Source organism: Topomyia yanbarensis, unplaced genomic scaffold, assembly GCF_030247195.1.
Source record: "Topomyia yanbarensis strain Yona2022 unplaced genomic scaffold, ASM3024719v1 HiC_scaffold_461, whole genome shotgun sequence".
Taxonomy (NCBI): Eukaryota; Metazoa; Arthropoda; class Insecta; order Diptera; family Culicidae; genus Topomyia; species Topomyia yanbarensis.
Genome location: NW_026683671.1, coordinates 13,363 through 25,000, shown reverse-complemented (window position 1 = coordinate 25,000; position 11,638 = coordinate 13,363). Strand labels below are relative to the sequence as shown.

Sequence of the window (11,638 nt, the reverse complement as noted above, 5' to 3'; positions counted from 1 at the left end):
CGATCCGGTATGCGTGGCATACCATGGAAAGTGTTTCGAATGAATCGTTGGTGGCTAAAAACGTTCGGTTCTTTATCGAGAAGGCCAATCTGGATGTGAGGAGTTCGATGCAGCTGCTGTACGATATTTTCGGACAGTTGTTGGAGGTTAGTGTTAATAATAAAATGTTAAGTCTAACTTTAAATACAGAAGCATTCAAAATTTTAGTATGAAACCAAAATTGGATATGAAATCTAAATACACTTGAATATCGAAAATTGTATTTCGAAAAAAGAAATTTGAGATTCGGGATTTGAATTTGAAATGCTGTAATGAAATTTCGAATTTTAAAACTCGAAATGTTCAGAATTTGAAATTCTAAATTTAAAATTTTAAATTCGGTAAGTTACAATCATTCGAAATCGAAATTTAAAACTCGAAATTCAGAGCTCGAAATAATGATATGCAAAAATCGGAATTCGAAAACCAAAAATTGAAATTCGAAAATCGATTGTCGAAAACCGAAAATTGTGAAATTCGAAATTCAATAAAAATATAAAAATGTGCTATTTGAAACTTGAAATCTGAATCGCGAAAATAAAAATTCGCGATTTAAAATGCGTAATTTGGAGCGCGAAATTTGAAATCGAAAAAAGGAACTCAGAATTCGAAAATCGAAATGCAAAAATAAGAATTAACTTAAAGTTGGAAATTCAAAATTCGAAAATCAATATTCAGAATTCTGAATTTAAAATTCGAAATCCAAAAATTGGCATTTGAGAACCGGAAATTGTGCTTTGAAAATAGAAATTCGAATCACGAAATCCGATGTTCGAAATTTAAAGCTCAAAATTGTGAAATTTACAACTTTCAATTCAGAAAGCGGAAATTAAAATTTGGATTTCGAAGTGCGGAATTTGAATTCAAAATTTAAAAAAATGAGAAATTTTAAACTTGAAATTCGAAATGCGAAAATAAATATTCGAAACTTAAAATGCATAATTCGGAGTGCGAAATTTGAAATCAAAAAATGGAATTCGAAATACGAATTTCAAAAATTCGAAATCGAAATTTAAAATTTCAAAACCGAAAATCGGGTTTTTCGAATGTGAGAATCGATATTCTTAAATTGATAATTTGAATTTAAAACGCAGAAATACAGAATACCCAAAATGTGAAATTTTTCAACTTAAAATCCGAATTCGGAATTCGAATCGTGAGACTTAAAATTCTAAATTTAAAATTCAAACTTCACAATCTGAAATCGGAACTTAGAACACGAACGCCAAATGCGAAAATAGAAATTCAGAATCTGAAACGAAAAAATCGTAGTTCACAAATTTATATTCGAAAAGAGGGAATTCGAAACTCGAAATTCGAATCATAATCTTGGTTCGAAATCAAAATTCCAGGCGTTCAGTGAAGTCCGAAAATCGGATTTTGAAACTTAAAATTTGAAATTTGAAATCAAAATTCAGAATTCGAAATGCGAAAATGGAAATTCAGAATTCGAATCTCCAAATTTGAAATCGAAAAAAAAAATTTAAAATTCGGACTTGGGCAGCTAAATTTTAATTCGAAAAAAGGAATTCAGATTTCGAAAAACAACATTCAGAATTATGAAATGCAATTTAAAATTCGGAATTCGGCGTTCGAAATTTAAAATTTAACAAACCAAATGATATAATCGAAAAGTCGTAAATCTCAAATCAAAAATAAAAAAAAAAACGGAATTCGAATCTCGAAATGCGAAAATTCTAAATATTCAAATAATGAAATTCGAAATGTGAAAATTAAAATTTTTAAAATTCGAATCATGAAATTTCGAAAACCGAATTTCAAAATTCGAACTAGAAATGCAAAAATAAAACATCAGAATTTGATTTGGAGTTTTGTATTCGAAATTCGCAATCCCAAATTTGAATTTCGATACTTGAAATTCGAAATTGGAAATCCGAAATATAAAATTCAGAATTCGAAATTTATAATTCAAAATTCGATTAACGAAATGTGAAAATCGAAAGCAATAAATTGGAATTCTAAAATCGATAATCGAAACCGAACAACGGAATTAGAATCTAGAAATGCGAAAATTCGAACTACGGAGTTCGAAATTTAATATTCGACATGCTCAAAATGAGAAATTTAAAATACGAAAATAGAAATGCTAAAATCTAAATTCAAAACACGAAATTTGTAGTGCAAAATTCGAACTCGAAAAACGGAATACAAAAATAGAAATTGAGAATTTGAAATATAAAATTTGTAATTTGAAATCCGAAACTCAACCAAAATACGAAATTTAAAATTCAAAAATGGAAATGCGAAAATCGAAAACTAAAAATCAAATTCGAAATTTGGAGCTCGAAATTTGAACTTCAAAATATGTGAAAAATGTGACATTTAAAACTGAAATTCGAAATTCGAATCGCGGAAATTAAAATTCGAGATTGAAACCGGGATTCGAAATTTGTAATTGAAATTAAAAACTCGAAATTCAGAGTTTTAAAATTGAAATTCGAAATTTGGCATGCGAAAACCAGAAATCAAGTAGAGAAAATACGAAGTTTTAAAACTCGAAAATTTATTTCGAAATTTTGTATGCTGAATCCGAAACATGGATAAGAAATGTGAAATTATGAATTGGAAATTCGAAATATGAAACTTGAAATCCGAAATTCTGAATTTAAGATGCAGCATTCGGAGTGTGAGATTCGAAATCGAAAAACAAAATATTAGATTTAAAATTCGAAAATCACTTTTCAACACTCAAAAATTGAAATGCGGAATTGGAAACTGAAAAATCGGGATTCAAAAATTTAAAATTGATGTTCGAAAGCCGCAAATTGTAATTCAAAACTTTGAGTTTTGAAATACGAAAATCGAAATTTTTAATTCGAAAATCAAATTTCCAAATTTGAAAATCTCAAATAATGAAATGAAATCGTATCAAGCTTCGAAATTTGGAACTTGAATTCGAAAATAGAAATTTAGGAATTCTAAAACAGAATTTGAAATATTACATTTGAAATTCGGAGGTCAAAATTTGAAATTGGAGATTCGATTCAGAACTTTAAATTCGAAAATCAAATCGAAATTCGAACTTTAAAAATCAAAGATCCGAAATAAAAAATGGTAAATAGATTATCGAATTACGAAAGTCATTCGAAAATCAGGAATTGAAAATCGAAATCGATAATCGTTCTTCGAAATTTTGAGTTCGAAACTCAATATGCAAAATTTGTAATTTGAAATATTCATAAATTGACTTCTTAAATAATATAAATTCTAGAATTACAAATCAATAATAGAAAATCGAAAATTTAAAATGCAATATCAAAATTCGAAGTTAAAAAATTGCAGATCGTAAATTGAAAATCGAAAATCGATTGAAAACTTGAAGCTCGATAATCAAAATTAGGAATTGGAAATTAAAACTTGTGATTCGGAGTTCGAAATTTGAAATTTGGGAACCGAAAATTGAGAATTGGTATTCAAAAACTGAAAATCGGACATTGAAATGCGAAATTTCGAATTCGAATTGAGAAACAAAATTATTCGAAAAACTAAATGACGAATTCGCAACTCGAAAGAAATTTAGAATTCGCAATTCGGGATTTTGTATCCGAAATAGAGAATTCAAAATTCGAGTTTCGAAACTTTAAAATTCGAAGTGAAAAATTCCAAATTGTTCGAAATTTCAAGCTTAAAATCCGAAATTTCTGATTCGGAACTCTAAAGTTGAATTAATAAACTCGAAACCCGAAAATCGGGCTTCGAAATTCAAACTTCGGAGTTCTAAATTTAAAATTGAAGAAAAAAATTCAAAATCGAAATTTAAAAATCGGGATTCGTAAATCGTAATTTGAATTTGGAAATCAAAAATTGAGACTTTTAATTAGAAATTCGAAATTAGACATTTGAAAATGGAAATGCGGTATTCCGAATTTGAAAATCTAAAATCTGTATTGAAATCGAAAATAGAGAATTAAAACTCAAAAATCACAATTCCAAAATCGAACACCAAAAAAATCGAGCGTCGTAAACTAAACGTCGAAAATTGCAAATCGAATTCCGAAAATCGGAAATCAAAAATCGAAAATCAAAATTGAACCTTGAAATTTGAAATTCGAATTTGAATATGAAAATTCGGAGGTCGAAATTTAAAAAAAACTAACATCTACAATAAAATGAGCATCGAAGATCGAACTTCAAATTTTCCAAATTTTAAACTGAGCATGCAAAAATAGATGTTTGGAATTTGAAATTCGGTGTTCGAAGTTCACAATTCTAAGATCGAAAATTGAAATGTAAAATTCGAAATATCCCAAATTTAATATTTGAAACTGCTTTCGAAAATCAAAGATCTGAAATCAAAAATCTTACATCGAGTATCGAAAATCGAGAAATTGAAATTCATTTCGAAATTTCGAGTTCGAAATGCGAAATTTGTAATTCGAAATTAAAAATTTAGGATTCGAAATATTCTAAAATAATATCAAATCTAAACTTACAAATCAAGAATCGAAGACCAAAAATTGCAAGTCGAAATAGGAATTTTAAGTTTCGTCTGCTCCAAATTTGAGTTTCCAAATTTCGTCTGCTAACAACCAGAGGTCCCAAAATCCATTTTACAAACAATCAACATAATCACCTTTTCCAGGACAACTTTTCCTTGGCCCTTCCTCATCTAATACAATTCTGTGAGATCTGCGAAAACCGACAACAGATTCGTCAGCTTTACAACGTAGTCCTTGGACTGCAGGAGCGGGTCGCCATGGAAGACACTTTGTCCCAACAGGTGAAAACTACAACATTTGCTCACCCAGCACAGGTCGGTCCAACAGTTTACAAATTAAATTTCTTCATTTCCAGCACATCATCTACCTGCTGTGCAAGATGGCAGCCCTGCTAGTCCCATCGATGACCGAACTGACCCATCTGTGTACCATCATCCCGACGTACCTGAAGAGTACCCAACTGTACATCCGGGATGCGACGCTAAGCGGAGTAATCTGTCTGCTTGAGTGTCTTGTAACGTCCAACACGACGATGGGTGGCCTCAGCGAAGAACTACACCTACTGAGGAACATTATCGTAAACTACATCGTCAAGCATGGAATCATTGATGAGAGGTACTCAGGTTCTGTCGGGAAAAGTTTTCTGGGCCATCAATTCAATCCGCTTTTTTCAGTTTCGCGACCTTCAGTGACACTCACACAAAGCTAGTGTGGACGCTAAATTTCTACCTGATCGAAAACACGTCTCGATTCGTTCCGGAGTGCAATCTGCTCTCGAACAGTATAATATCAGCCAATAACATTCTGAAGCGGACCACAAATCTTGACATCTATCTTTGCATTCTAAACGTAAGTATTCAAAACATTTTCTCAAGGCGTCTAATTATTACTCCTTTCCTCGGCAGGGTCTCGAACGTCTCATCCTAACCTGCACCACCGCTCGCCCCCTACTGGAGAAAATCGAAAAACTTGCCCTCGATCTGGTCAAACTGGACAACGAAATGTTCTCGGTAGCAGCGTTAAAACTTCTGCTAACCTGCATCTACCACAGCTCAGCCGAACAGCTTGAAAACACCGAACGCTCGAACGGAATCGTCCAGGACGAACCGGAAATCATCATTCAGCAGATCGAAAAAATCGAAATCCTGTTTGCCAAAATTCGCACCACCACTCCGCAGGGTGCCAAAATCTTCGGCGACGTGCTCTGCCAGCTGATTCGCGATCTACTGCCACCGAACGAAATCCTAACGAAGGTTTTCAAGGAGCTGATGCTGAACCAACCCAACCCGGACATCATAGCGACGGTAACGCATCAGGTGTTCCGATCCGCCATCGACAGTTCCTATCTGGCACTGCTGCAGGAATGGTTGCTCTGTTCGTTGCCGAATTTTCTATCCTTTTCCCAGATCAACAAATCCGTCTGGTGTTTGACGGTTGTTTTCCTTTCTGCTTCACTGAACCAGCATCTGCTGAAGCTGTTCCCGGAGGTCCTTTCGTTACCTTCCTATCAGCAGCTGAACGAACGGGAGATACGCAACTTTATTGTCTCGGCGAGGGATTTCTATCGGCGGTTGGAGCCGCCTCAGAAGGCGAAGTTTAGGGAGATCTTTCAGCAGAACGACTGTTTCGTGTATCAATGCCTGCTGCGGTGTTTGTGAAGTTAGACTAGATTTTTATCGATGAGTTATTTATTCATATGCTGTAAGCTATTTTGAATGCTGTTTTTCTGTTCGATTTTTTATTCCGACAGTTTATTATTTATGATAGATTCTACGGTTAATATATACTGTATTTAAACGCTATAACTCAGAGTTTCAATTCTCATAAACACCTTAACGGTGATTTATTCCATAATGTTAAACATTTCACAGGAGGTGGCAGAATTTTTCCAACCAAGCCGCAGTGTGTTGGAAGAGTTGAATTCATTGGATGCATTGCACACAATATGCAACGGAATACATGTTGGCGATCACACAATAGCCGCCCCGAAATATGGTGCACCGACATCAGCAACATTTCTAACAGAAATATATTTAATTTATCAAATTCTTTCCACGTTGTTTAGCTGTTCCCTTTCGGTTGCCTGCTACCTACTGTTGTCGTGTTGGCGCGCGGTAGAAAATGTTGCAGTATCATTTGTGAGTTTTCCATTCAATTCTCGTACAGAAAATGGTTGCGTTTTGTTTTTGGACGGTTTCACCGAATAGAGCTAGCAAGGAAATGTAGAGTATGTAATTTTTGGTCATGGGTGTAGTGTACCTTTACGTCTGTTAGTTGAAAAAGTAAAACAAAGAACACTGCATAAATAGGAAACCAACGGTTTAGCATTGTATGGAAAAGGTACATTTTAGGTTCCACGGAAACATTTTTGTTACTTAGAAGGATACAACCGACAACCTCAAATACACAGTATGTTAGTAAGATTAACTGGGATTAATTATGTTCAACCAACGACACGACCAGGCACTCATTCACGTTAACTGGTGGGTTCGAATGTAGACAGCTAGGAGTTGTGGAACTCACCCCAATACCCGAAAAATGAGTCGAATGACCCTAAGGTTAAAACCTACATGATCGAAACCAATAAAATCAGGTAGACATGTCAGCGGTATTGTAGTGATTCGCATAACAGTAAAATGACTACGTAATGATATGGACCGTCTTATTTAATAAAAATGTTACTGTTATTTACTCATTACAGATTTAACCTCGAGGGCCATTCGCCTTTATAAAAATAATATACAATTTAATTTTTTATATCCCCTTATGGGGAGCTAGGACCGAGGGTGGTGGCTAGCGGGTTTTATACATCCTTAACCTGACAGACGAAGCTATGGTGCCTTGAACACAGGCAACGCAGATCCAAGGTCATCATTGAAATGATAAGTTCTACGTTTGAGATGTACTTCCCCCGGTTGCCAGACGAATACCTGTACTTAGTGCGTTTGACTTTGTATATACATTGTATGAGTCCTACTGGAAGGTGTGAGTTTTAGTGTTCGAGTTCAGGGGTGCATATCTATCTGAGTTGGCATGGGTGTTCGGTGAACACTAATCCCGTAATAGTGTCATCGCGAAGGACTCGAGCGTTTGTATGTTAACGAGTTTGTCGCTTGCGCTAGCGTGTATGTAACTTTGCGGTCTATGAATTCGAGTTTATATCGTGTGGCCATTCGCATATTCGTGTGTATTCTTGAATGATTTTAATGAGCTTAATTTTAAGTGTATGGTAGATCCTAGAAGAGAGTCAGTTTCCCTATATCACTAGAGTTTCCGATCGTGTCGCCATGGAACGTGTTGTCTAATGAATATGGACGTCATTTTTTGATTAGTCCAACTGAAGGCGTGAGTGGAGATTTCCGGAAGACGCCGATCCATGATCGCGCGAGCGGTGGGTTAATGTTTGAGACCGCGTTTGTAAATTTATAGGAGCAACAACGATCACTTAATTAGCGGAGTGTTTTGATGATAGTGAGATAGCGAGCGCATGTGTAGATAATTTCATGTTCACGTTTGTGACCAGGTTTGTTTTATCGCGAAAGCCACGAGCGTCTGTACGTATGGAATGGGAGAGATTGTGAGTGCATATATGAGAATATACAATTAATTGTGATAGTGAGTATTAGTATGACTCTACTTTACGATATAGTAATAAAAGGAAACATAATCAGAGCCGTAGCGGGCGGTTGGCAAGGTTAAACCTCGCCTCGTTAAAATCTTGATCTGCTTTTTAAAATAAGTGAGGTAAGTCATGAAATTAGTCAGGATAGACGTATCATTCCCAGGTACACACAAAATTATTGTTTGAAAGTCGAACTGAAAAAGAAAGCCAAAGCAGACAGTAAAAAGGCGCATAACTGAGACTCTACCAAAAGCGAAGACTTCGCTACGGTCCCGTTAGTCCAGAATAAACAACAAACAAGACAAAGACTTCAAATTTCAAAAAAAAAAAATAGCGAAAAATATTGCAAAACTTTTTCCGCTCGTTTTCTCACTTTCATAGGAACAAGGGTAACGTAAATGTGAAGTCTCCTCGACGCCGGGAGGAGTTCCGTAATATCACAAAGTTGCCGGTTCCCAACCTAGGACTAATCAATCTTGCACTAAGTTGAATCTCTGGTTGAAATGTCACATGGTTTTTGGCGTTCCTAGAAGCGTTCGAAACTCTTTGTTTCTTCTAAATTGACCAGTAGCTGTTTACTTCGGATTTGTGCTAGAGGTTTTCCTTGCTGGTTTATTTAGTGGCCTTTCAAAAGAGAGAAAATATATTGATACAAAGACTCATTTGCTTGTAATTAGTGCAGTACTGCATGCATGACGATCCTTGTCGAAGAAGACGCGGGGCAGTCTCGCCAAACGGTCACCCGACACTAGTTTGAAGGTCCGGTACGAATGTCACTCAAAATCGACGCTCACTGGAGCAGAAGGGACATTGAAACAGACAATCCCGTCCTTCAGTAGACCCACGCATGCCCACCTCGAATCGATAACTACACCATCGATCTCAACTTTATTAGCCGGCATGTAAACGCGTTAGTTCCTCATGAATGTCTTGTCGCCAGTAACATTATTTGTTTGCTTTAGACAACATATAACAATTCTGAGATTATCTAGGCGAACTTTCGAGATATCTGCTTGCGGAATATTAGAATACTTCGCGGGCTATCTTTGATCCGACAGAAGATCGGATGCAGTCGAACCCAGTTCAATATGTTTGATTTTAAATATAAGCTCCGACCTATGGTGACGAATCTTGTTCGGCATCCATTTTAGGATCATTTTGGTAAATTCAGGAATATACGGTAGAGTGCCAATAATTATGTTCTTCCTGAAATTTCAAATCAGACACACCTAACCACCTGTGGTACAAGGAATATTTTTGAATTGAGATGGGACTTTGTTTGGAAATGCAGTTTTTATTTTTTTGTATGCCAAATGTTTTAGAAATCAATGAAATGTCAAAATCTAATGTCAATTCGAAAAAAAACAAAGTTTTTGATTTTTATTTGAAGTTTGAAGTATCAGAAAGGCAAATTTTATCAATACAATTTTTAATAAGAAAATACAAGATCCCATGCAGTTCTAAGACATTTCGCATAGAAAATAAATTAGAAGCAGCCTTTTCAAACCCCAGTATCAACTCAAATCCAGAATTTTCTAAGTTTGCTAAAGGTTTTCTTAAAACCAAATTCAGTATGGCAGTAGAGCTCGACGCTTCATTACATCCTAAGGCATTTAGCATAAAAAATCGGATTCAATTTTTTAATATTTTTAGGGTCCTTTTGTGTTTTTTTTTGACGAGTGAAAATTTTTTCACTTTGGCCGTTTTGCGCAACCCCTTAATCGCGTCCGATTGAGCTTTTTTTTGTTGAGGTACGTCCGGTTTCTAAATTCGATGATCACCTATTTTCCATATATGCCATGGGTACTCTAATATACAGCCGTCTGAATAGATGCTCCCTCCGTCGCACAGTGGCGGGTCTTCAAACAAAAGTTGGACAAAACCTCAAATGTTACCTAATTTGGCTGAAAATCACAATTTAAGCTAATTTTGAGGTGCTGAGCTCATTTTTGATGTCAAAAGTCGTAAAATATTAAATGCATTTTTCCATACAGTGTCATTGAACCTTTCTTATAACTATGATCCCGTTTTCATGATAGATTTTCAATTACTGTTCACCAATGTCAGCAATATCATAAAAAATGAAGAATACTACTTTAAATCCATTGTATAACATATTGGTTTACTGTAGATTGTCTAACTATTTTAAACAAAACACCATGCGCCTCCATATCAGCAACAAAGCTTCAAAATCTCCTTAAAAAATTTTGCGCACCTAGGCGCAGAACGAGACCATGATATTCGAAAAGTAGAGGTTATTTCCCATAGAATGTATACTATGTGACCGTTCCGAAATGATTCCGAAATTTGTACAGAATACATTAGTGAAAAAAGTATTTTTGATCTGACCACTTCAAACATATTTAAACTTTTTAGTCATAGTTCCAAGCAAATTTACCAAATGTATTTTATTCACTAACCAAGTTCTTTCGTTCCTCTACACAATGAAACTAGTTGTGCTAAAATCGGACGAAAATCAAAAGAGCAACATGCATTTGAAGTGAACAGTGCAATGATGGTTTCGGAAATGAAAATCAATAAAAAGTCCGGACTTTGCTACGTTTAAACTCATGTTAAAAATCGTGTTCTTATCCAATGATCATAAAATTTTGAATATACATCATTCAATATATGAGAAATCTAGAAAAAATATAAAATGTCAATATTTCAAAAATAAATTTTTGAGGTTTTGGCCAGCCTCCAGCCACTGTGCGTCGCCGTCAAACACCTGGTGTCAACTGATTTCCTAAATATACAGTAAAAGATTTGCGGCTGGAATTTACATGAAATGAACGATAGTCAAACATGAATTATTTAGGGAGAAAGTGGGCCATTTCCATGTACACAAATTATTATTTGAAGCTCGAACTGAAAAATAAAGCCAAAGTAAACACCAAAGTGGAGCAAAACTGAGACTCCGCCAAGGGCGCCAGAAGACCACGCTACGGCTCTGATCATAACATGCCGAATAAAAGATTCATAACATGCCGAATGAAATACAGAATTCAGAGAGATTAATTAGAAGCCTGTAAATTGATTGATATTATTTTTGGTACACATGTCTGCAAACACGGCCCACAGCAAAAGCCACTCCGCGTCGACCCGCCCCTCGGCCACACCAGCGCGCACAGATTAATGATTGAGCATTAGTTAGGGCTCAGAGAATGAAAAAACACAAACCATAAAGAAGCCTATGGGCCCTCTCGGTCTCCTCGATGCACCACTATCGAGGCACAATGCAATAACCATCTGAAACTTGTCAGAAGTTCAACCCTCAACCTAGGGCAGATGATTCAAAAATACAGTTCAATTTCAAAATAGATGAAAAATAAATAAATAATGAAATATGATTTCTTTCGATTACCCTGGGCGCACTGATTTCCGCTTCGTGTGTCAATTTGCTTTCTTGTTGGTTAGTAATGGTCAGGTTTACTCTATGCCGCTAGCTCATCCTTCCGTCTGCATTCTCCTTCACTTGTGTTTGTGTCCATCACATCGTCGCTAGAGCTTTGATTTG

General features: G+C 35.4%; 1 protein-coding gene across 1 annotated transcript; it reads left to right on the top strand.

Annotated features, from left to right (window-relative positions):
- The first annotated feature begins 6 nt into the window (after positions 1–6).
- LOC131695589 (huntingtin-like) lies at positions 7–6,289 on the top strand. Its single transcript, XM_058984119.1, has 5 exons — positions 7–146; positions 4,643–4,780; positions 4,855–5,114; positions 5,174–5,348; positions 5,405–6,289. The coding sequence occupies exons 1-5, from the start codon at positions 24–26 to the stop codon at positions 6,155–6,157; spliced, it is 1,449 nt and encodes a 482-aa protein (XP_058840102.1). The 5' UTR covers positions 7–23; the 3' UTR covers positions 6,158–6,289.
- Positions 6,290–11,638: the final 5,349 nt, after the last annotated feature.

What these genes read in the sequence shown, in the direction of transcription:
- LOC131695589 (XM_058984119.1), top strand. Translation starts at nt 24, where the DNA reads ATGGAAAGTGTTTCGAATGAATCGTTGGTGGCTAAAAACGTTCGGTTC. An exon ending in TTTTCGGACAGTTGTTGGAG is followed by an intron (nt 147 to 4,642) that starts GTTAGTGTTAAT and finishes CACCTTTTCCAG; the next exon opens with GACAACTTTTCCTTGGCCCT. An exon ending in TCTATCTTTGCATTCTAAAC is followed by an intron (nt 5,349 to 5,404) that starts GTAAGTATTCAA and finishes TTTCCTCGGCAG; the next exon opens with GGTCTCGAACGTCTCATCCT.